The sequence below is a fragment of the Stegostoma tigrinum genome, chromosome 14, assembly GCF_030684315.1.
Source record: "Stegostoma tigrinum isolate sSteTig4 chromosome 14, sSteTig4.hap1, whole genome shotgun sequence".
NCBI lineage: Eukaryota > Metazoa > Chordata > Chondrichthyes > Orectolobiformes > Stegostomatidae > Stegostoma > Stegostoma tigrinum.
The window spans coordinates 24,305,651-24,330,552 of NC_081367.1; the positions used below are offsets into that span (position 1 = coordinate 24,305,651).

General features: G+C 42.2%; 1 protein-coding gene across 2 annotated transcripts in view; it reads right to left on the reverse strand.

Moving 5' to 3' along the window:
• The window catches only part of LOC125457676 (protein FAM124B), a 51,386-nt gene that overhangs the window by 13,061 nt on the left and 13,423 nt on the right, over positions 1-24,902 (reverse strand). The window contains exons 3-4 of one of the 2 annotated variants that reach the window (XM_048542225.2): positions 11,701-11,863; positions 1,483-2,225 (exon numbers count right to left, since the gene is read on the reverse strand). In XM_048542225.2, coding sequence (XP_048398182.1) covers positions 1,483-2,225; positions 11,701-11,731 — 774 coding nt within the window. In that variant the 5' untranslated portion in view covers positions 11,732-11,863. The remainder of the gene's footprint in view (positions 1-1,482; positions 2,226-11,700; positions 11,864-24,902) is intronic. The other variant, XM_048542224.2, reaches the window with a different exon arrangement.

Consider the following 24,902-nt stretch of genomic DNA (forward strand, 5'->3'; position numbering starts at 1 on the left):
CATCATGGGCCTCCTGCAGTGCCACAATGATGCCACCCGAAGGTTGCAGGAACAGCAACTCATATTCCACTTGGGAACCCTGCAGCCCAATGGTATCAATGTGGACTTCACCAGCTTCAAAATCTCCCCTTGCCCCACCGCATCCCAAAACCAGCCCAGTTCGTCCCCTCCCCCCACTGCACCACACAACCAGCCCAGCTCTTCCGCTCCACCCACTGCATCCCAAAACCAGTCCAACCTGTCTCTGCCTCCCTAACCTGTTCTTCCTCTCACCCATCTCTTCCTCCCACCCCAAGCCGCACCTCCATCTCCTACCTACTAACCTCATCCCACCTTCTTGACCTGTCCGTCTTCCCTGGACTGACCTATGCCATCCCTACCTCCCCACCTATACTCTCCTCTCCACCTATCTTCTTTTCTCTCCATCTTCGGTCCGCCTCCCCCTCTCTCCCTATTTATTCCAGAACCCTCACCCCATTCCCCTCTCTGATGAAGGGTCTAGGCCCGAAACGTCAGCTTTTGTGCTCCTGAGATGCTGCTGGGCCTGCTGTGTTCATCCAGCCTCACATTTCATTAGCTATACCACTGAGGCTATTTTCATGCAAACTATTCATCACTGGTTTCTACTTACCACTAATCTCAGTGTATTATACATTTTCTTTCAATTTAATGATATTGTTCAACTCCTTAGCTCGTCACAGATGGTGCATCCATCTCAGAGTCTCTCAGCAGTATTACTGAATGGTGTTAGAGTGATTATAAATTAAACTTCATGTGTAATACACATAGATGTTAATCTCAGTTGTAGAATAAAATGGAAATGCTGGTTCACATTATGATGAACAACTGTAAACCTAAGCAGTAATAAGATGCTAATGGAAAATGTTATGGTTTGAAGATATTTATTACATGAACCAGTCTGGAAAGGCAATTTTAAAGGCTTACGACCCTCAAATTTCCTCATCTGTCTTAATTGGGAGATCATTTAGTTTTAACCAAGGCCTCTAGTTATAGCTGACCCAATAAGGGGAATATCTCCCCAGCACTTGCTCTGTCAAGTACCCTAAAAACCTTGTAGGTTTCAAAAAGATTGTATCTTATTCTTCTAAATGTCAGTAAGTAAAGGTCAGTCGTTCTCAATGTATCCTCATATTACAATGCCTTTATCCAAAGAGCAAGGCAAGTGAACCTTCTCTAAAATGCTTCTAGTGGAATTGTTTTCCTCCTTAATTAACAAAGCTAAAACTGTATACAATACTCCAGATGTGGTCTCATTAAGGTTCATTTTACTTTTCAACAGAAAATAAGTAGTATATATAATTTATGGAAGTTAAAGCCATTCTAAATTAAAACTTTCAGTGACGCCATTGCATTGCACGTGATGTTACTATCTCATTTGATGAATTATGCAATTAGAGTAATCACCTATAATAAATCTGACTAAGTGCTAGAAGTTTCTCAGAGTCTGAGAGCAATACCTACTTGGAAAAGGATCTTGTTTCCATCATAGTCTTCAGTTTGCCATCTTGTGTTGCTGATGGGAATGCATGGGTTCGGAAGCAGTGGCACCAGCTGTCCAATTGCATGCACCCTGAACTGAAGAACAGCCGATACTTTGAGATCTACAGGAACTCCAAGCGGCAACTGTTTTAAGGAGAGCTGGATACAGAAACTCTGGCTTGAGAACACTGTGAAACAGCAGAAGTCAGTTTTCTGCACAGCAGCTTTCTTTTGCAAAATTAACTCATACAGCTTGACAGAATCTTCAAAGTTTTCATTGCTGCAGCATACAGTAACTCGCAAGATCTCATTCCCATAGTGCACTTGTCTTACAGCCCAGATCGGCATGCTAGCATCCAAAGAGTAGAAGTCCTGACAACAAATCATATAAGGAAGGATTTTCCCACCCACACTTTCACTGTGATGATAATGCCACGGTGGCCCCTGAAAAAAGTCATGAACTTGTAAGATTCGTTCTTCACCAAAGTCTTCATGTAGGAATAGAATAACAGAGTGTGATGGGTATCCAGACTTTTTTCTGCGCTGTGTTTCACAGCATTTTATTGGCGTTGCTCGCTCAGAAACATGGAACAACTGGATATCCGGGCTTAACCAGTGCAATAAGCCGTCCAGTGTTTTCTGTAATCCTTGAGATTCACCAGGGTTTGCAAGCAGATGCACAGTCATTTGGAAGGGATCCTGACCCTCTTCCAGCACAAATTCACCTTAAAAATAGAACAAACGATATTATTACTGAAATAAAACAAATAAATGAATTTTGCATGCATTTGATAATTTTAAAGATATTAAGGATATCTAATATTTTGTTAACTTTTTATTAACTGGCACCAATGGGACTAGGAGTGTGCCAGTTCAACAAATATTCTGGTTTATCAAGAAACACATATGATTATTGTGAAAACACACACCAAGTAAAAGAAACCTAATCAGGATATACACATCACTGTTTTAGTTTATGCACAGCATAAATCACTTAAATAATTAGGCAACTTTGCCTTAAATGAAACTTACCTGCAGTCAGTTTTCTCACTTGCACTCTCAACTGACTTACTCAGACATTGCAGAGATCACAATAACACAGTAAACTTCGAGTATTTCAGGAATATAATTTTTGAGGTTTATAAAGTGCTGGTTAAAACAGTTAGCTGATTGAAGATACAATATCCTCTAAGCTGGCAAAAGCTCCTTACAGATAATCATCCACAGGTATCAGTACTTCAATATAAAAAGTATTAATGAATTAATCTGTTTCGACAGGTTATAACACACTTCTGTAGCAGGAGGCACATGAGATTTCTGCTTCAGAACTAGGGACATCACCTCTGGGCCTCACGGCCTCCTTCAATAAACACTCGTACTCATTTGAGTTAATAAGAATGTCTACACAAGCTTCTAAAAAGCAAATTATGCTTGATGAACACAATTGAGATTTTTATGAAGTAATGAAGAAGATTGATAAAGGGAGATGGATGTTGACTATGTGGGTTTTATTTTAAAGAGAACCTATGACAAAGTATTTAAAGACTGCTTAATAAAATTGAAACTCATGGAATAGGAGGGTCAGTGTAAGCTCAGATTAAAAAAAGTTAAAGTTAGAAAACAGTGAGTTATGATAAATAGTTGTTTTACAAAATTTAAAAAATAGTAGACAGTGCGGTTCTCAAGGACCAGTGCTGGGAGGACTGCATTTGTATATATACACGCGCAAAGTAACAAGTCCAAGTTACTGGCATTAACTGGCACATCACAATCTAGGATGCTTCAACTTACAGCTCAGGCGCAGCTCTTCCCTAACCACTTCCACCACCAGTCCTCTATTACCCTACCTCGCACCACTCCCTCACCCTCCACACCACACGCACACCCACAATCCCCAGACCCAGCCCAGCCCACCCCACACCCTGCTGTACCACCACTGCATTTAATGAACTGAAAATACTAACTGGTATCTGTCAGATAACATCAAAAAGATGTTTTGATGCTAGTATGGGTGTTTATTTAGGCAAGTGCATTCATAACTTTTCACAGCGAGATATTTTGATCACTTACGGTGAGTAATAGTTACTACAGTATGTGAGAAGGCACCATATATTTTGTGTTAACGATCCTGTCTATTCAACAGCAGATTCAATTTACTGGCACAATCCAGTCCTGGTACGTTCTGGCTAACGTGAATCTTACTGACTTGATAAGTGTTTTGGATACATGTCTTTAAATTTAGGTTAAAATTCAGATAACCTGGTGTTGATATCTACCAGGGAGAAGGAGGGGAGGGAGAGCAGCTAGAGATCAAAAATGTTTTGTACAGTGTGCCTGAATGAGGACGAAACCAATTCTTAAAGCAAAAAGATCGCTTTTGTGAGGAGTTAAAATGACCCAGATGATTTATCTAGCATTCGCTAGAGTGAAGGTCTCCAGTAATACCTGCACTGTGAAAGGCAGTTCTGGAGTTTGGAGGAACCAGTTTGAGAAAGGAAAAGAAGTAAACAGAAGGGAGCTAAGAATCAATCAATCAATTATTCTGGTGTGATTCTGGAAGATTGAATATATCCTGAAGTGATAAAGTGTAATATAAATTGGTGGAATGTGTTTTTACAGTGGTGCCATTTAGCTCAGAGTGATATTTCATGGAGTTGACTTAAAGTTCAAACGAAGAATTTTGCAGTCTAGCTCCCCTTGATTTTTTCCTTAAAGATGGTTCATTAACAATAAACTGCTACCTTGTCCAATACTTCCAATATTCGTAGTTACTCTCACAAGTTATTTCAAACCGAACCTCAAATGCTTTTTAAACAGCAAGTACAGTGAAAGCATGACATGGGCCACCCATTCGGGGGAAGAGGGAGAATAGTTATTGGACTTCACTGACTTTCAGCAAGAAGTCATTGTTTGACTGCCCAGTGGGATATTGTCCTCATTTCAACCATATCTACCTTATGAATAGGAATGGATAAATCATTTGCCGCAAAGCTAATCTGGAGGCAATTACACTTCAGAGCTAAATTTGTTTATGTAGTAGGTCAGCTTTAAATTTAGACTGTCAAAAGTAATTAAATATTTGAATCAATCTTTCGGACAGATCACTGTTGTGTACTCACAATGGATTCCAGCAGATCAGCTTTCCTACAGGATACAACAGTTCAACAAATAAACAAGAAAAATCTGCCTAAAAAAAATCAGATTTGAAGTAGCATATTTGCACACAGCTGTGCCTGCAAGTGAGCTGGAAAAGGTTACAGGGGTGATGCGGGAAGCAAAGGGCTTCTGTCCAAAAGAAGAATATAACAACTTCTACAGATCATTGCAAAAACAAAACGTGACTGCTTCATTTCAAAAAGAAAATTTTAGAAACTGAAGTTTGAAAATTAACACAAACCAGAAATCTATATTGAAATGGGTTGCTGATAAAATGATTTATTTAAACAGCATTAAACCTAAGTCACTATCTGAAGCCTTAAACAATTTTAATGATTTTCCCACATTTAATGAAAATGCCAAAATTCTTGCTAGATGATGGTTTCTAAGCGCTGAATACTTGCAGCTCTGGAATGATGTGGGCACTGGTGTGTCAGCTGGGGAAATATGGCAAGCTTAGAAAACTCAGATTGTAACTTTGAGGGGGAAAATAAAAGTCTGATCTTATAACCAGATTTTGAACGCCAAGATGAAAATTTTTAAAAAAAATTGATGAGATGAGGGAGTTGCTGGCCAGACCAGCATTTATTGCCCATCCCTAACTGCCCAGAGGGCAGTTGAAAGTCAACCAGATTGCTGCGAGTCTGGAGTCACATTTATGCAAGACCAGGTAAGGATGGCAGTTTCCTCCCTTAAAGGATATTAGGGAACAAGTTGGGTTTTGCCAATAATTGACAATGGATTCATGGCCATAATTAGACTCCTAATTTCAGATTTATTTACTTGAATTCAAATTCCACCATTTGCCATGGTGGGATTCACCAGTGATTGGCAAAAAGTCTATTTACATGTAGTTAAAATGTTATTAGTACCTAATCACACTCATCAGCAACTTTGTCTTCTCCCATGCAGTGGAGAGGAACTAGGTGGCAATTTTGCCAACAAGATCAGAATGGGTCCCTGGTAGCTTCAGCTCGCTACTTGCTTCATTGGGCCTCCACCTTGGACAGCAGTCCCCAGCATCACAGGGTACACTGCATGGGCAATGTCACTTGCAATCCCCATCCATGGAGATTGGCAATGGACACACGCCAGCTTCACTGCATTTTTCCAACTCACTTCTCCACTTCAATACTGCATTTTGAAATGCACCAACACTTTCCCATTACAATATTGCTGCCAGAACAGTTTGCTTGCTGGGACAAGCACCCAAATTATGGATTAGATGACAGCAGATCTCAGAGCTCCTCATTTGCTCTCTTAGTCTTCACTTACTTTGCGCCCACTTTGGTAATCTCAGAATCTCAACCACGTCTTGCCTTTTTTTTTTCAGTTTTCCACCTCATTCAGAAGTTAAAGTCTCACAGTACATCTGTGTCACCTTGCTGCTTAGCATATATAATCTAACATAGTGGTCAATAGTGATCAGTCAATATCACATCTCCATCATGTGCCAGCAGCTTACACAGTCCATACACTGCACATGCTTCATCCAAAAGGCCACGTGTCAAACTCTAATAGCTTGGGTAGCGCAAGTCTGGGGAGAAGGCCATAGTCAGTAATACAGGTCCAGTTCAACCAGTCTAGGCATTCATGACAGATCAGCCGAGGAACTGCACAGTGATCAATGACCCACTCACTAATCAGTTGTGTCTGTCCATTGTAACTGTGGGAGCAACACAAAGATGGGGTGGGGGTGGACGGGATCAGTGCAGCACGATGATTTACATGGCTAAGCTCAGAGCCAATGTTAGGAGATGACGATCAATATGAGCAGCACTGAGTACAACAAGCCAGATAGAACTTAAAGGACACCCAGTTCTAATAGATGTGAGCTAGGTGCAGTGATTGGCGACTGGTTGTCTTTCCAGGAGCACACAAACACTTTGTTCTCAGAATGGTGACAGAGGCAAGACTGCAAAGTGACAGAGACAGCTGAAGTGAGTGGGGAAGGCCATTCAAATGAAATATTTTGTGGGAAAATGTTAGTTGTCAAGGTTGGATAATTAGAAAGTACATTATTTTTTAAGAGCTGAAAGACTGAGAAATATTTCTGTTCAGAGGGATCTACACATTCTTGTATCAAGAGAAATACTTGGATTGAGAGGATTGTCTTATGAGAAAAGACTGGACAGGCTAGGCTCACATCCACTGGAGTTTAGAAGTATTAATAGAACATTGAATTGAAACATATAAAATTTTGAACGGTTTTAACAGAATAGATATGGAGAGGATGATTCCCCCTTCTGGAGAATATAGAAATCTAAAATCTAGAGTTACTTTTTTTTTAAAAAAGAAGAATGAAATTCGACAAAGTATGTCTCTCAGAGCATTGACAATCTTTGGAACTTTCTTCCAGAAATGGTGATGGAAGCAGCTTTAAGGATAAGGGAGATAGATTCTTGTTAAGCAACTGGTTCAGAGTCACCAGGGTAGGTAGCAATGCAGACTTGAGCTTATAACCAGATTACTTATGATCTATTGAATGGTGAGGCAGGGTCAAAGGGCTGAATGGCCAACTGCTTGTCCTGATTTATATATTTGCATGTTTGCAAAAGACAAATCTTTACATTCAAGTACAGTAAGCAATTAAAAAGTCTGATGCTATGTCAGCTTTTACTACAAAGGAACTGGAACACAAGGATAGACGCATCCTCCTCTAATTACACAAGGCCTCTGACTATAAATGGTGTAATGTATACAATCATCCTACCTAAAGTGGAGTATATTTGCTCTAGTCAGAATGAAACAGATATTAACTATTGGCAGAAGAGGAATATGCCTGATAGATTGAATGTAACAAGCCTACATTTTACAAGGCCAAGAGAAGCAAATGAGCCCACAAATTTGTAGTTATCCAAACTGAATTAGTACCCGACATGGTTTCAGCCCAAGGCATAGTACTGAAAGCAGAACTGGATGTGAGGAGGTGAGCATCTGATATACATCATTAAAAAGGTTCAACTATGGCGTTGTTCACATTTTGCTGTTTTTGGGGTGACTTCCTACTCGCGTGGTGTCTACCAATTAAATGGAGGCACACCACGGGCCAAGGAGGGGCTATGGGCAGTGGCAACACCCGTTGCCCCAGTGGCCCTGTTGGAGGAGTGTGTCCTCTGGCCCTTGGTCTTGTGAAATAATTTTCCAATTTACCTCTCGGAAAGTTCCAAAATGTCTTGCATTCCTCAGCTGTGACCAGCTCTTTCTGTGACTGAACTGGCAACATAGAAAGCTGCCATTGTCTCTTACTGGACACAGGCCGATAGGCAGTCAAGTTGGAGGCCAAACAGCCAGCAAGCCTTAGATCAGAGACAGTAGGAACGGCCGATGGTGGAGTCAGAGATAACACGGTGTGGAGCATGAGGAACACAGCAGGCCAGGCAGCATCAAAGAAGCAGGAAAGTTGACATTTCGGGTTGGGCCCCAACTGTTATCTAAGCCTTAGATCAGAGCTAGCTTTTTACTCAGACATTAGCGTTCCAATGCCCCTTTCATAATTCAGCCCCTGGGGTTTAGGAGAATGAGAAACAATTACATTGAAACTTAAATTCCTTACAGGCCTCAATCAGATTGATACTGGGAGATCATTTACCCTGGCTGGATATCTGAGATTCTAAGTCATTGTCTCAGAATAAGACAGCAACCATTTTACAATGGCAATCAGATGAAACTTCTTTATTCTAAGTGTTTTGAATCTTTGGAATTCTCTCTGGCAGAGAGCAGCAAAATGCTCATTAATATATTTAAGGGAGAGACAGATCATTAGATTTTTCTACACTAAGCAAATCGAGAAATATGGTGATTGAGCAAGAAGTTTGAACAGAGATAAAATATCAGTCATGATTGTGTTGAAAGGCAGAACCAATTCAAAGGCTCAATGTCTCATTCAGACCCTTATTTCTGATATTTATCAAAAATGTGCATTTCTATCAAAGAGTTTCCCTTTAAAATAAATGGTCATATGTAAATTATATCCTTACCCACCTCAAGCAAAAACTGCCTTAACATGAACATTTTTATGTAATGCATTTCCTCATGAAAGAATACTTTTTCCAGAGCCTGGCTTTGTAAATTACATACATACAAATGAGGTCAGTCATTTCTGATAATGCACCAATACCTTCTCCACTGCTACACACTGATAAGACTCTAGAGATAGTTACTGTATTTGAAACAGTAGTAACCAGGAAATCTGGGTTGACTGCAAGTACAAAGCACATTTCCAAAATCATGCAGATACTGTTAAATGAAAAAGAACAAGAAAGCTGCTCTAACAAAAGCCATCCACTCTTTGGAAGATCTTCACAATTCTCTTTTTCAAATTTGCCTCTTCGCTGTTGATCTAACAAACCATCAAAAATAACAAAAAACAAATAAAATTTTAACAATCTGAATCAACTTCTGATTCATTTTGTAAATCCAAATTTTCTCAAGTAAGAATAAATCTAGTTAACTTCCAAAATTCACACCTGGCTGAGCTTAGAAGGAAACTACTTATCTAAATGTGAAATCTGAAAGGAATTGCTGGGTTTAATTTTAATTAACTCACAGGATGAGGGCATCACTGTCTCGGACTGCATTAATGCCCATTCCTAATTGCTCAGAGGCAGTAAAGAGTCAGCCACATTGCTAAGGATCTGAAGTCACATGCAGACCAAAATACGCAAGGGTGGCAGTTGCCCTCCTCGACAGACATTAGTTATCCATATGGGTTTTTACAATAATCAACGCCAATTTCATCATCACCATTATACTGTCAATTCCAGATTTTCACTGAAATCAAATTCCACTATCTGCCACGGCAGGATTCAAACCTGGCTCACACAGCCGTATAGCACTGAAGCAGAGCCTTCAGTCAAACTCAGCCACACCGACCAGCTATCCCAATTTGACCGAGTCCCATTTGCTAGCATTTGGCCCATATCCCTCTAAACTCTCCCTAATCACATACTCATGCCTCTTAAATATTGTAGTTGTACCCGTCTCCACCTCTTCCTCTGGCAGCTCGTTCCACCCTCTCCCAGAACATTACCTGGGTCTCTGGATTTATAGTCTTGTGATAATACCAGTGACCATTGGTCAAGACCATCCACAAACTCTTCTCTACACAAATGGTATGGATTGTGTCAAATCAATGTTGAGGGTTTGTGTCCTTGATTTCTTGGGAAAGCAAAAAACTTAATCATGTTGCATAATGTGCAAAAACCAGAATATCTAAATCCCATTCTTCAATTACCGAGAATATGACCCAGTTCTAGTCACATAAGTGTATTGCAATGAAGTGGGTAAAGTACATTCAGCCCTCACACTGTCAGTGTAATTGGATATAATGCACAGTCTCAACATCCTCTTTTCAAAACTCCGTGTCATGTCAGTTCTATTATGTGTTCCAGCTAAGATTCATGACCACAGGATATGAAGAGATATTATAAATGGTTTTAAAAGCTGTACTTTCTTATTAATTTTAAAGCAAAGTTCACTGCACTGAAACATGGCTACCTCATGATGCAAATTGGAATCCTTGCAAAAATTACAGCTAATAGAACCAGTTAATAGAACAGAACTCAAATATCATTGTCCTGGAATGTCCCACCTTTGCACTGCAGAACGTAACAGTCTACAAACAGAATAAGACCTACAGACAAGATGTCTTCTCCAGTCAATTTTGAGCAAAGGTGAACTATTGAAACTCATTGTGCCTGAAGTGGCAGCGATAGTACAACACTGATCTCAAAAAAAATACACTGGTCCTGGTTGGACAGATAATGTCTATGCAAGAATTGGCTTCTATCTTGTTAAGTTGAAACTGGGTCATTTGACAAGGTTCAAATCTACACTTTAACATCCCCAATTCAGTCTAGTAACATGATAATTGCTGTTAACCCCAAGCCAGTCAGTTAAGAATCTAATTGTAGACACCACAGTCAGACTCCAGGCTTAACTAAGACTGCATCTATTCCAATTTTCCTTCAAAATCTAGTTCTGAAATAAATATATTTGTCAAGGAAGTGGGCTAAGTCTGTACACCACTGCCTTGCCGCACCAACTTGAATCTCAAAGGCAGTCCTCCAAGTTCTGTTGACTGCATCCCACTGAATCCAAGCTCCAATGAAGGATCTAGGCCTGAAACGTTAGCTTTTGTGCTCATAAGATGCTGCTTGGCCTGCCCCAGCCCCACACTTTGTTATCTTGGATTCTCCAGCATCTGCAGTTCCCATAATCTCCAATGAAAAGAAAGCGTCACTGAATACTGACTTTCTGGATTCAGGTAAAAATTCTGTGAATTAATGCCCAAATGTATGATTCTTAAATTATTTGCAATTGTAACTTTTTCCTTTCTCCTTTGTACATATACATGCTTGTGTGTGTTGTGACAGTCAGCCCCTGGGTCTGAATACTTGAATAAACCATGTCTTCTATTTAACTCGAGAATTTGCTGCAGGTGATTTTTAGATTTGACTTCACCAGAAAGGTTGGACAGAAACAAACAAACAACAGCTTGCTTCAGTAAAAAAAAGAAAATGAGACAGTTAATACAAACACTTCTGTTTACAGACAGAAGAGGAGAAATATAAAATAATCCAAATTCGCCTCTCCCACTTGTCCATAAAATAATTGAAAAAGATCCCTACTTCATTGAATTACATCCTTATATTTATTTTAGATTAATTGGTTGATGTTGAAATAAATTATATTTGACTGATGCGTGCTTTGTTTGGAGACAACAAACCATTTAATATTTTAAAAGTAAGAGTCAGGAAAACAGATGTTTACCACCTGTTAAGCATGCGCTTTCTGAATATATTTGCAATATGACGAATGTACAAAAGCAATTCTGATATTCATTGAGTAGCAGAATTAAAGCCTAATACATCTTGTATGACTCCCAGGTGTCTTATTAAAAAAAGGGCAATTGAAAGCAATACAAAGGATATAAAATATGTTTATTCTTCAGTGAGATATTATTCCCTCTTGGTGGGAGTAAAAGATCACAGGGCACTACCGAGAGAAAAGAAATGCGAATCTTCCCTGGCCAGCAATTACCATTCACCCAATCATCTTCAGCACCATCCATGACTCCACATTAGGTCCTGAAGGAGGTTAATACCCATAATGTTGAATTCTCCTTTCCTCCAGATGCTGCCTGGCTTGCTGTGTTCTTCCTGTTTGTCTCCCTTGGATTCCAGCATCTGCAGTTCTTTTGACTCTAACGAGACAGAATTCAACATCACCCTTTAGTATTACCTCACTAAATCCCCAATACCCTGCAGATTACCACTGACCAGCCACATAAATACTACAGCTACAAGAGCAGGCCAGAAGATGGGAATTCTGTGGAAAGCAATTCCCCACCTGACTCCTCAGTTTCTGTCCAAAATCTACAAAACATAAATCAAGAATGTAATGAAATGTTCTCCACTGCATTCAAGCAGCTTTATACCGTCTAGGAAAAACCAGCTCACATGACTGGCATTCTACAGTATCGGTGTATGATATGCTAATATCATTTGGAAATTTGGATTTCTAAAGTAGAGGCAAAACAAATATGTGGTTTCAGTTCTGAGAAATTAATAAGACCATAAGACATAGGAGAGGCAGTAAGGCCATTCGGCCCATCGAGTCCACTCCGCCATTTAATCACGGCTGAAGGGCATTCAACTCCACTTCCCCACACTTTCCCCACAGCCCTTAATTCTTTGCAAGATCACGAATTTATCAATCTCTGCCTGGAAGACATTTAACGTCCCGGCCTCCACTCCGCTCCGTGGCGATGAATTCCAGAGGCCCACCCCTCTCTGGCTGAAGAAATGTCTCCTCATTTCCGTTCTAAAAATTTACCCCCTCTAATTCTAAGGCTGTGCCCACAGGTCCTAGTCACCCCGCCTAACGGAAACACCTTCCCAGCGTCCACCCTTTCTAAGCCATACGTTACCTTGTAAGTTTCTATTAGACCTCCCACAACCTTCTAAACACTAATGAATACAATCCCAGAATCCTCAGCCATTCATCATATCTTAGGCCTACCATTCCAGGGATCATCCGTGTGAATGTCCAAAAAAAAAAGGACATCAGACAATAGTTTAGAACAAAAACACAAAATGCTGGAAAATCACAGGTCTGGCAGTATTTGTGGGAAGAAATCAGAGTTAACATTTCATGTCCAGTGACCCTTCTTCAGAGTTCAAAGAGGTTCTGAAGAAGGTTCATTGGACCTGAAACATTAACTCTGATTTGTCTCCATAGATGCTGCCAGACCTGCTTTGATTTTGCAGCAATTTGTTTTTGTTTCAATTACCAGCATCTGCAGTGCGTCCAGTTTTAAGTCATTAAGAACAGTTTCCAGCCATCAGAACTAGAAAGACAGCTGTAGGCCATCAAAACAAAAAAACTAAAGAGGATAGGAGCGCTATCAGAGATAATAGGAACTGCAGATGCTGGAGAATCTGAGATAACAAGGTGTGGTGCTGGGTGAACATAGCAGGCCAAGCAGCATCTTAGGAGCAGGAAAGCTGATGTTTTGGGCCTAGACCCTTGGGGTCTAGGCCTGAAACGTCAGCTTTCCTGCTCCTCGGATGCTGCTTGACCTATTGTGCTCATCCAGCTCCACACCTTGTTATCTCGGAGTGATATCAGTCTAGGGTTGAGGACATTGCAGAAAATAAGTCTGAATTTTCCTTTTTGCTGATTACATTTACTGATTGCTGATTACATTGCGAAGGTATTTTTAAACCAAATGGTATTGTGAATTTTTCTTCTTTTGTGTAATAAATGTTTGTTATTTTGTTCTTGTGTCACGGCAAGACAAGGGAAATCTCTAAGAAAATCTAATTTTGTTACCATGTTCTATTTATTTAAACAAATAACTTGCAAACTCTCAAAATGATCAAGGCTGATTACATGAAAATACTTCCAGAAGTTTCTGAATGTCCTGCACTATAGAAACTCCAACTAAAGCTGACAAAAAAAGGACTTCAAGGCTAGCTGTCTGCCTCCAATAATCTTTGGACAAAGGAAATCATCAAGCCCCATTATTCCAACAATGAGCACTAATGCTTTAACAGTTACCTTTTCACCTTGCAATGGCAACTGTGATGAAGGAGGTGAAGCTGCACTTATCTTAATTACCTTAAAATTAGCTCATTGAGATGGGCGGGGGAGGTGCAAGAAAGCGTGCAGGAGGTAGGTACAAGAGGGCGTGTGAGGCGGGGGGGGGGGGGAGGGTCTTTTCAATTACACAATAATAGGGAAAACTCCACATCACACTTCTCGTGCAAACCCCCATTCCTGCAAGACCACCCAGTTACAATCTCCTTGTCCTAGAACAGGGCCACAAGGCCCTTTAAACACTGCATTTGTGCCTAAATATAAAGATGGTGGGAGATGGAAAGCTTTTCTCATCATCTTTTACACAATAGTGAAACAGCTACCATATCCACAAGAAATGGTGACTCTCATGACTCAGGGTCAGTAAACTGGGAAGATTTAGGAGGTGTAGTCCATATTGAGCCCTGAGGCACCCTGATTTGGAACAGACTAAAGCCACCATTCTCAGTGTGGGCGAACTAGTCCCAGGAGACGTATTGCCAGCAGTTCAGGAACACTTGAAAGAGACTCAGGCAGTGCTGTGTGAAGTTCAAAAAGTGAAAGCAAATTACTTTCGACCAGTGGGTCTGCTCTGTAAAAATACATATGAAGCATTAGGCAGGGGGTTGCAGCTGTATCAAGAGGAACCCCCTCATGAGAGATTTCCCAATGTGTGGCCAGGCATGGCAAACCCCCAGAAAGCTCTAGGAGTTTTACTCTTGTGAAAATGGTATCCCCATATCACTCTACTCCTCTCTCCCTAACCTCCCACCTCTGCAGGAAGCAAGTCAGTTGATTACCTAACTCAGACAGTGGGACCAAACAATCCCTCGCCAGGGAGGATTCAAACCCTCACCCCCACTGTGGGATTTAATCTTTGATCTAGTAATCATGCGAATCATCTTACAGCTCCTGATAACAGACAGATTTCTTTCTCAAGAACACCGTGGCCAGTGACCGAGTTGTAGTAACTTCCAAAAGCAAAGGCTAAACAGACACCCCAAGCGAGAGTCCACAGCCACAGGAATTTAGCAACTTACCCTTGCGTGATGAGCATACGATTGGGTTGGCCAAAAACCTCTTTCTGCAATTGGAGGCCCAAGGAGATTTCCAAATAGACCTACAGTTGATGTGAGGAAATGGCCTTACCCAGAGAGTCACAGGACATAAGTAATTGTAATTTAAATTCAACCCCATTTCCTCTTTTGCCTTGGACAGGCAGCTCATGTGAATGCCAGCTACAAAAATTAAGCCAGGGTTTCACTCTGAGATCTCGCAATATCAGCTGGGATCATTTAAACCTCATTTAACACCTTCGTCATCGACTCCATTCACCACTGGCAGCAGAGTGTACCATCCACAAGATGCACAGAAACAGCTCCTTACAAACAGCCTTCTAACCCTGCAAACCCCACTACCTGGAAGGACATGTGCAGCAGATGCATGGCCACCGTCTGCAAATTCGCCTCGCAGACTCGCTGCATCCTTACTTGGAATTATTCTGCTGTTCTTTCACTACCAATAGGTCAAAATTCTGGAACTGCCTTCCTCAGAGCACTGTGAGGTGTAACTAGCTTTACAGCCTGCAGAGGTTCAGAACAGCAGCTCTCCAACACCACTTCCAGGGTAACTAGGGATGAGTGTTAAATGCTCACCCAGCTAGCAATGCTCACACTTTCAGAATCTAAAATAAAACACTGTTTTAAAGGGAGCTTGCTTTGCATGAAATGGCTTCCCAATTTCCAAAAATATAATGGTAAATAATTTTTTTAAAAAATTAACTGTAAAGTGTTTTGGCCATTAAAAGCTCATGATAGTTGCTATAGAATTAGGATAGATCAGAGAATCTCTACAGGGTGGTAACAGGTCCTTCAGCCCAACAAGTCCACACCAACCCTCACAACATCCCACCCAGACCCATCACCCTCTAACCCACTTAATCTATACATCCCTGAACAGTACAGGCAATTTAGCATGGCCAATCCACTGAGCCTGCACATCTTTGGACCGTGGGAGGAAACCCACACAGACACGGGGAGAATGTGCAAACTTCACACAGACAGTCGCCCGCGGGTGGAATCGAACCCGGATCTCTGGTCCTGTGAGGCAGCAGTGCTAACCACTGAGCCACCGAATGCAAGTTTTGACAGTGCATCACATTGACTGTCTCCTTTTCAATGCTGCACATGTACAAATATTAAACAATCAAAAATTTAAAGATTAAAGCCATTTATAAAGTAAAATTTCTTTTGGGGTCGTCTTACATGGTGATCTTCAAGTACCTACAGAATATGATTTGCAGCTTAAAGTCTTGCTGAAGAGGATGTCATCAGCTATTACAGAAAAAATGTCAAATCAATTACATTTTCATAAGCTTCAGGATCATGCTCTTGCTGGTTGTATATGTGATCTGTGATGATCCAGTGGATTCAATAATAAATAACAGCTGTGCTTTTTAACCAGTTTATTTTTGCACATTAAGTATCTGATGCCTGACATTTTTATTACAAAAATTGCCTCTTTTTTAAAAAAAATTATTCTGCAACCGTAACATACTGGAACGAATGTATATTGCATAAAGTAGACATGCAAGAATATACATATCACGATTTCATTTCATTTCATTTCTGCCTCATATGTTAATAGCTTTTCCTCTGATCTCAGTACTAATTAAGTGAATTTTTTAGCATTCATACTGTCAGATGGTGTAGCCAGAATTATAACTAGATGCAGGATGGAAAAGAGATTATACATCCACCATCTGCGAGGGTCTGTGTGTCAGTACTGCAACTATACACATTGGTTCAAAGCCACAGAACGCATGTATGATTTCTGAGGATTATTTTTGGGAATCCTGCCAGTATCTTACTAAAAAGATTCGATGCTCCTACAGTACAATATGTTCATCTAGCCTCTGTAGGTGGCTTCATGTAAATCACAATTTTATTTTACAATAAAATCATAATTAATTGCATTATCATGTTAGCCCATCATTCCAGGTTCATTTCTTAACTGCAATCTTAGTCAAAGCCTCAGGCTAATGGTGGTTGTTTCCATTTTCCAAAATGGCTTTTAGAGGTTTTGCTGAACTGAAGGAGGAATAGGGAATGAAGCCAGCTATGAGAAAGGAACTGAATTACTGGCATCTTAGCAGCCAAGATGCAGTGTCCAAGGTGTCCCCTAGGGGAAGCTTCAAACTTCTCAGGAATTCATGAACCAGCAAGGCGAACGGATAAAACAAATTTGCTGAATGTTTTGTACGATTACACACACCTCGTCTGTGGAAAGGCGAGTAACAAACACTGACGTGCAAGCACAGAGATAAGATCCAACAGCTACAGCATTCAGATATGCAACACTCATTTTTGCAGAACCCTGGGTTCCACCGCAAGGAGGCACACAGCTGACACTGGTCATGACAAATGCCAGGTTTAATGAGAGTATAAGCTTCTCTTACTCCTGATAGTCTCTTGCGGTTGAGGATAACTCACTTTCACATTTAAACTAGTGCTCAGGTGACCGATGTGCCCAATGCACAGCTTGCAATTTCTGTTACAGGACGGGCAGATACTGGTTGGGCAATTGAGAGGATGGGATGCACAGGATGGCACACACTTCTTCCTCTGTTAACTTCAGGTTACGATCAGTGATGAGACTCAAGATGCACTATCCTTCCCACTTTGGGCAGTCTTGGTTCAGGTGTTGATGGTCCATCACTTATTTCATGAGCCACATGTCAGGTGTGTGGACTCGCCCAGCAGAGATGATCAAGTGTGGTCAATGCTTTGACGCTGGGGGTGTTGATAGCACTTACGTTATTGCATCTGTCCTGTCAATGGACTATGGGATCTTCTGAAGGCAGTGTTACTGCTACCTCTCTTGAGCTTTTGAGCCTAATGTACACAGCCCATATCTCTAAGCCAAAATAGAGGGTAGGTATCAGTACTGCACTGACAACCATGAGCTTAGTACTAGGTTTGAGATCCTGGTCTTCAAATGCTCTTCCTCAGGAAACTGCTGAGGACAGTAGAGCAATGTTAAACCCTAGTCAATATCTGCCCTGTTGACAGTAGGGTTCCAAGGCCTCGTACTACATAGTGAGTGTCTGCTGAACGCTGTAGAGATGGTGGATTGTGACAGCAATCTGTATGCAATACTGATTAAACGGCTGCACAGTAATTATGGAGCTCACTGATCCAGCTAACACTTTCTCCTTCTCCACAGCCGAACGTGTGTCAGCAGCAGGAAAGAGCCACTACCGCTGCTGTTTAAAAGGATAATCAATTACTTACAGTTTAACTGCTGAATGGTTTGTAGTGGCTTTTGCTACAAAATGCAAAAGTATTTGGTGGATCCACAGAGTTGTTTAAAATTGCTGAAGATTACAGGGAGTAATGTGGAACAGGCTAAAGGACTTTGCTGTGACTTTAAGGAATGTGCACAAGCCACTTACTCACAGACGTGGGGACATAGTTTCCTTCCCTTGTCTCCACAACATGGCAGAGAGAAAGATCAGTAGAAACAATTCTCCTACCACAACCTCAACAAATGCTGCAGCTTCACAAAGATGTTCCTCAGAAAATATGCTGAAGCCAGAGACTTCAGAGCAGACTCACAGCAGGGTAAAGATGGTCATGCCAGTGGTTGTAAAGGTGACAGTATTCTTTACATTTTATGCACCTGATTCATGTCAGGCTGAAGCAGATGTATCTGCAGCATCTATTAGTCCACCTTGCACAGTTACATAAGAGACACCACAGTGTTTCTGTATTCTGAAAGAGCTTAATACAATTTCTGCTCTTCTGTTAGGGAGATGGGTACAAAGTGAGAAGGCAAGGATTGCAGGTTTTCCATGGAGCAGCATAACAGCTACTACAATGTGGCAATTGCAATCATAAAGAATTCCATTCTTCTAAGATCTAGCTGGTGTGCAATTTTACACAGAAAATCATGGTTAATAGATTGTTGCGCTGACTGAATAGTTTGAAGATAGTGGCATGTGACTTCTGAAGATACATTTCTAGATCTTGGCCAGTCAATGTGAGGTCACTCAACAGATCCTCACAGCAATGGCCATTCCACATTGCAATCACCAAATCCATTTGGAATCATGAACTGATGGCTTTTAAATCAAGGAAGCGCCATATTAACCTTGTGAACACTGCAGAACAAATTAGCTTATTGTTAGCAATAACAAGTCCTGTGTTATTTCATTCCTTGTCTAAAAGAACAGATCTCCCTGTGCTGAAAGAATCATCTACTTTGATTTGTTATATCCAAGAGATATGCTAATGTACATCTCTTTAATGATTATGATTCTCCTTTATATTTTATCTTTCTCCTTGAAGTTGTTGATTTAAGTCTTTCCTATAATGTCATGGCAGAAATTGAAACTTCTCTTAAGGAAATCATGAGTGGTATCATGCATGTGGTCACCAAGAGGCTGATGTCAATACCACAATTTATGGTTTAAAAACCAATGGTGGGAATGGGGTATAATGAGACAACAGCCAAGATTCTTTCACATAATAAAAGAATGTGACAAATTAACCAGTCAGGATCTGTTTACACCCACACCATGCAAAAATAGCCAGATAATATAGCGATGTATATTCAAAGAAATGACAATCGGAAAATTTTGTAAGATAAATTACTACATTACAATGTTCTGCTTAATGGTTAGCAAAAATAGGTGAGGGAGAGAAGCATCTGTTTTGAACAATAATTAGCATCTCGTCTCTGGCCTCCAATTTACCCTCAGTAGTTTGCTTAATTTGCATGCAATATGCACATTAAGCAGTTCTGAGCTTCTGCTTGTTAGCACAGAGAAAAACGTTGACAGTTTTTCATCTTGCACTTAGGACAAACGCATGAATACCACATTTCAAACAATCATAATTTATACTGTGGGTGAAAAGCTGACTGGCTGCTGAGCTTTGGCAACTGCTCTTTGTTTCAACAATAGCAATGAATTATTTTTGTTAGCCTGATGAACATATCAATTTGCTCAGGCCACCAATGACCAGAAAACATGCATGTCCTCAATGACAAAGCCTTTTGTGTAATCAACATCTTTGCAATATTCTGAAGTCTGGCAAATATTTTTCTACACAATGGCACCAAAAAACATAACCATGTTCAAACTGTTTAGGTTTTGATACAGATTCGTAAGGAATCAAAGAAAAATCCTGTAATAATATCATCCTATTGTCAGCAAAGTATAACCTAGATTCCAACTAATTTTCTGAGGTGAGTTTTGAAGTGTTCTGCTGCACTGCATACTGAAGCTATGATGCTACTGAGTGGGTTGCAGGAATCAGGAATGTGATTTGGGAGACTCCCAGTTGTATTAGATTCAGAATGGAGATTTAGATGGAACTACGATTTCAAGGCAATGGAAGAAACAAGGCTCAGTATCCTGAAAGTATGGCAAAATAAAAACAGGTTCACAAAGACACTTCAAACAATTGTTGCTTGGCTTGATGATGGAACGAGTAGAAGATTTACAATAGAGATCTAAACGCATTAGAGTATCGAAGATAATAAAATGTGAGGCTGGATGAACATAGCAGGCCAAGCAGCATCTCAGGAGCACAAAAGCTGACGTTTCGGGCCTAGACCCTTCATCAGAGAGGGGGATGGGGAGAGGGAACTGGAATAAATAGGGAGAGAGGGGGAGGCGGACCAAAGATGGAGAGTGAAGAAGATAGGTGGAGAGAGTATAGGTGGGGAGGTAGGGAGGGGATAGGTCAGTCCAGGGAAGACGGACAGGTCAGGGAGGTGGGATGAGGTTAGTAGGTAGATGGGGGTGCGGCTTGGGGTGGGAGGGATGGGTGAGAGGAAGAACCGGTTAGGGAGGCAGAGAGAGGTTGGATTGGTTTTGGGATGCAGTGGGGGGGGGGGGGGGGGGGGGGGGGGGGGGGGGGGGAGCTGGGCTGGTTATGTGGTGCAGTTGCGGGGCGGGGGGACGAACTGGGCTGGTTTAGGGATGCAGTTGGGGAAGGGGAGATTTTGAAACTGGTGAAGTCCACATTGATACCATTAGGCTGCAGGGTTCCCAGGCGGAATATGAGTTGCTGTTCCTGCAACCTGCGGGTGGCATCATTGTGGCACTGCAGGAGGCCCATGATGGACATGTCGTCTAAAGAATGGGAGGGGGAGTGGAAATGGTTTGCGACTGGGAGGTGCAGTTGTTTGTTGCGAACCGAGTGGAGGTGTTCTGCAAAGCGGTCTCCAAGCCTCCGCTTGGTTTCCCCAATGTAGAGGAAGCCGCACCGGGTACAGTGGATGCAGTATACCACATTGGCAGATGTGCAGGTGAACCTCTGCTTAATGTGGAATGTCATCTTGGGGCCTGGGATAGGGGTGAGGGAGGAGGTGTGGGGGCAAGTGTAGCATTTCCTGCGGTTGCAGGGGAAGGTGCCGGGTGTGGTGGGGTTGGAGGGCAGTGTGGAGCAAACAAGGGAGTCACGGAGAGAGTGGTCTCTCCGGAAAGCAGACAGGGGTGGGGATGGAAAAATGTCTTGGGTGGTGGCGTCGGATTGTAAATGGCGGAAGTGTCGGAGGATGATGCGTTGTATCCGGAGGTTGGTAGGGTGGTGTGTGAGAACGAGGGGGATCCTCTTTGCGCGGTTGTGGCGGGGGCGGGGTGTGAGGGTTGTGTTGCGGGAAATACGGGAGACGCGGTCAAGGGCGTTCTCGATCACTGTGGGGGGAAACTTGCGGTCCTTCAAGAACTTGGACATCTGGGATGTGCGGGAGTGGAATGTCTTATCGTGGGAGCAGATGTGGCGGAGGCGGAGGAATTGGGAAAAGGGAATGGAATGTTTGCAGGAGGGTGGGTGGGAAGAGGTGTATTCTAGGTAGCTGTGGGAGTCGGTCGGCTTGAAATGGACATCAGTTACAAGCTGGTTGCCTGAGATGGAGACTGAGAGGTCCAGGAAGGTGAGGGATGTGCTGGAGATGGCCCAGGTGAACTGAAGGTTGGGGTGGAAGATGTTGGTGAAGTGGATGAACTGTTCGAGCTCCTCTGGGGAGCAAGAGGCGGCGCCAATACAGTCATCAATGTACCGGAGGGAGAGGTGGGGTTTGGGGCCTGTGTTGGTGCGGAAGAGGGACTGTTCCACGTAACCTACAAAGAGGCAGGCATAGCTGGGGCCCATGCGGGTGGCCATGGCCACCCCCTTAGTCTGTAGGAAGTGGGAGGAGTCAAAAGTGAAGTTGTTGAGGGTGAGGACGAGTTCAGCTAGGCGGTTGAGGGTGTTGGTGGAGGGGGACTGGTCGGGCCTGTGGGACAGGAAGAAGCGGAGGGCCTTGAGGCCATCTGCAGGCGGAATGCAGGTGTATAGGGACTGGACGTCCATGGTGGAGATGAGGTGTTGGGGGCCAGGGAATTAGAAGTCCTGGAGGAGGTGGAGGGCGTGGGTGGTGTAACGGACGTAGGTGGGGAGTTCCTGGACCAAAGGGGAGAAAATGGAGTCCAGATAGGTGGAGATGAGTTCGGTGGGGCAGGAGCAGGCCGAGACGATGGGTCGACCAGGGCAGGCAGGTTTGTGGATTAGAGTATCGATACTGTTCTGATAAGAGTTTGCCAAGATAAAGGTTATCATCAGTTGGAAATGGTATTCTTAGAATCTCTTAGAGAAATAGTGATTGTTAGATTGGGATGCTTCGTACCCATTAAGTGAAATTCATCTACTACAATTTTTAAAAATCAATTTATAGAAGCAGTCCACTTTCGAAAAGAGGGGCTTTGTTCCTTATGGACCATTAGATACATATTAAAACATAATGCTGCCATGCAATTTTGTAATTGGCTTACACGTAAGAATCGTTTTACATGCAAGTTGGTTCCCAATGATGGCAAACTGGCCTATTTCCACACTGGGATAAATTCATTTATAATGAAACAACCGTACGTTAATTTGTGAGACACACACATTTCTCACTCAACTATCCTAAAGGAATCAACCTGTAGGAATAGATCTGCAATACTAATTTGGAAAGGAGCTATCCTTTTCATGAGTATCCGTGAAGTGCTCAGGGTCTGTTCTATTTTTATACTATTCTAAATTTGCACTTGGGGGTGGGGGGATTTTGAAACTTGTGAAATCCCCATCCCACTCCTGGGCCTCCTGCAGTGCCACAATGATGCCACCTGAAGGTTGCAGGAATAGCACCTCATATTTCACTTGGGAGCCCTGTAGCGCATTGGTATCAACGTGGACTTCACAAGCTTCAAAATCTCCTTTTCCCCCGACCGCATCCCAAAACCAGCCCAGCTCGTCCATGCCTCCCTAACCTGTCCTTCCTCCCACCTATCCACTCCTCCCACCTCAAGCCCCACCCCCATCTCCTTCCTACTAGCCTCAGCCCACCCTCTGGACCTGTCTATCCTCCCTGGACTGACCTATCCCCTCCTACACAGAGTGAATGATCAAACTGATTATGGGACCACGGTACAAGAAACCATTCACGTGGGGGAGTAACAAGGAATTTTGGAGTAATATGGGACGGTATATTAAGAGGGATTGACACCATCCACTGCAGGACATCTGTTCAGAGCTGAAGAAGAACTTTCAGCGAGGGGGGCAGGATCCATTTTTCATGGTCCATGCAGGTATCATTGGCATGGATACAACTAGGAAAGAGATTGAGGAGTTAGGCTCTAAATGAAAATACAGAACCTCAAAAAGGTTATAATTGTCGGATTATTACCTGACCTGTATGCAAATTGGCATTGGGTATGCAAAATTTGGGAGATAAAATGCATCACTCAATAACTGGGTATAGTGTGTTCTGGTTCATGGGCCACTGGAAGTCAAATGGAGAAATGTGAGCACTGTACCAATGGGCTAGTATATATCCAAACCATGAGGTTGTTGAATTGCTTGCTGAGCTGGCTGGTTATAGTTCAGACATTTCACCACCATACTAGTTAACATCATCAGCACTGCCTCTAAAGTGATGTTGTTCTACTCCGGTTATAAATACTAAGCAGTGTAGAACATCACTTCTTTGGAGGTAGCACTGATGATGTTACCTAGCATAGTGCTGAAACTCTGAACTATAACCAGCCAGCTTGGTGAGCAAATCAACAACCTCACCCACAACCCAAGCTTCAAATCTTCGCAAGAACCTTATATATCCGAACCTTATTGGGACCACTGTTCTTGTAACTGTACAACTAGGGAAGCGGAGACGGCTTAAAACAAAATAGTGGGAGCAAGAGATCAAATGTGGAGATCAGTGGTACTTGAAAGAGTAGAGCCAAGGTAACAGAGGAAACTGATAAGACGGGAAAATTAGGATCAGAGATTGGCAGGAAGTGACAGAGAGAACAAAAAATAGCTAGGAATACACCAATCAACATTATAATATTAGAAAGATTATAACAATGCAAAACTTCTGTCTCTGAATGCATGTATTCATAAAGTAAATTAAGTGATAATGCACATTGAAGTAAATGAATATGATCGGATATCCATTACAGAGAAGTGATTGCAAGAAAACAGGATTCAATAATGAATATTGAGGGGTTTAATGATGCTCAAGGATAGGAAGATGGAGGAGGAACGCTGTTAATCAGGAAGGCATTGGTGCAATTCGAAGTGGCTTTGTTTCAGGAAATCAAGATACAGAATTAGTTTTGAGTAGAGGTAAGAATGGCACGAGAAAGAAGTGATTAGTGGGAGTAGTTTACAGGCCCCTAATAGCGGCGCGAGTAACTATGACTCTCAAGCTTAAGGCAAAGCGTTTTATAGTATGTCTTAAGCTGTCTTAGTTGCCCACTATGACGTTTTGGCGTATTTTTGGCGCATAGTGCGTGTCGTGCCTCCCCGTTGGCCCCGCCGGTAAGCCCAGCAGTCCCGGCTGCTGGGTGACCAAACAACCAGAAAAAGTACAAGACGGCCGTGGTCTATACAGACCAGCACTCAAAAAACCAAACTGAGTCTGCAGTTCCACTGGAGCAGTCCGGTTGGGAAGCATCCCAGATAAACAACCTCCCCGCAGCATCGTCAACAACCACGAGCTGTGATAAATCATTCGGTTGTACATGCGTAACATCCGCAACAAGGTCCATCTCGGTCCAGGTCCAGATCGAGACAGCGACATAGAGACATTACCTACTACCATACACGGAGCTGAGCTCGGTCTGACAG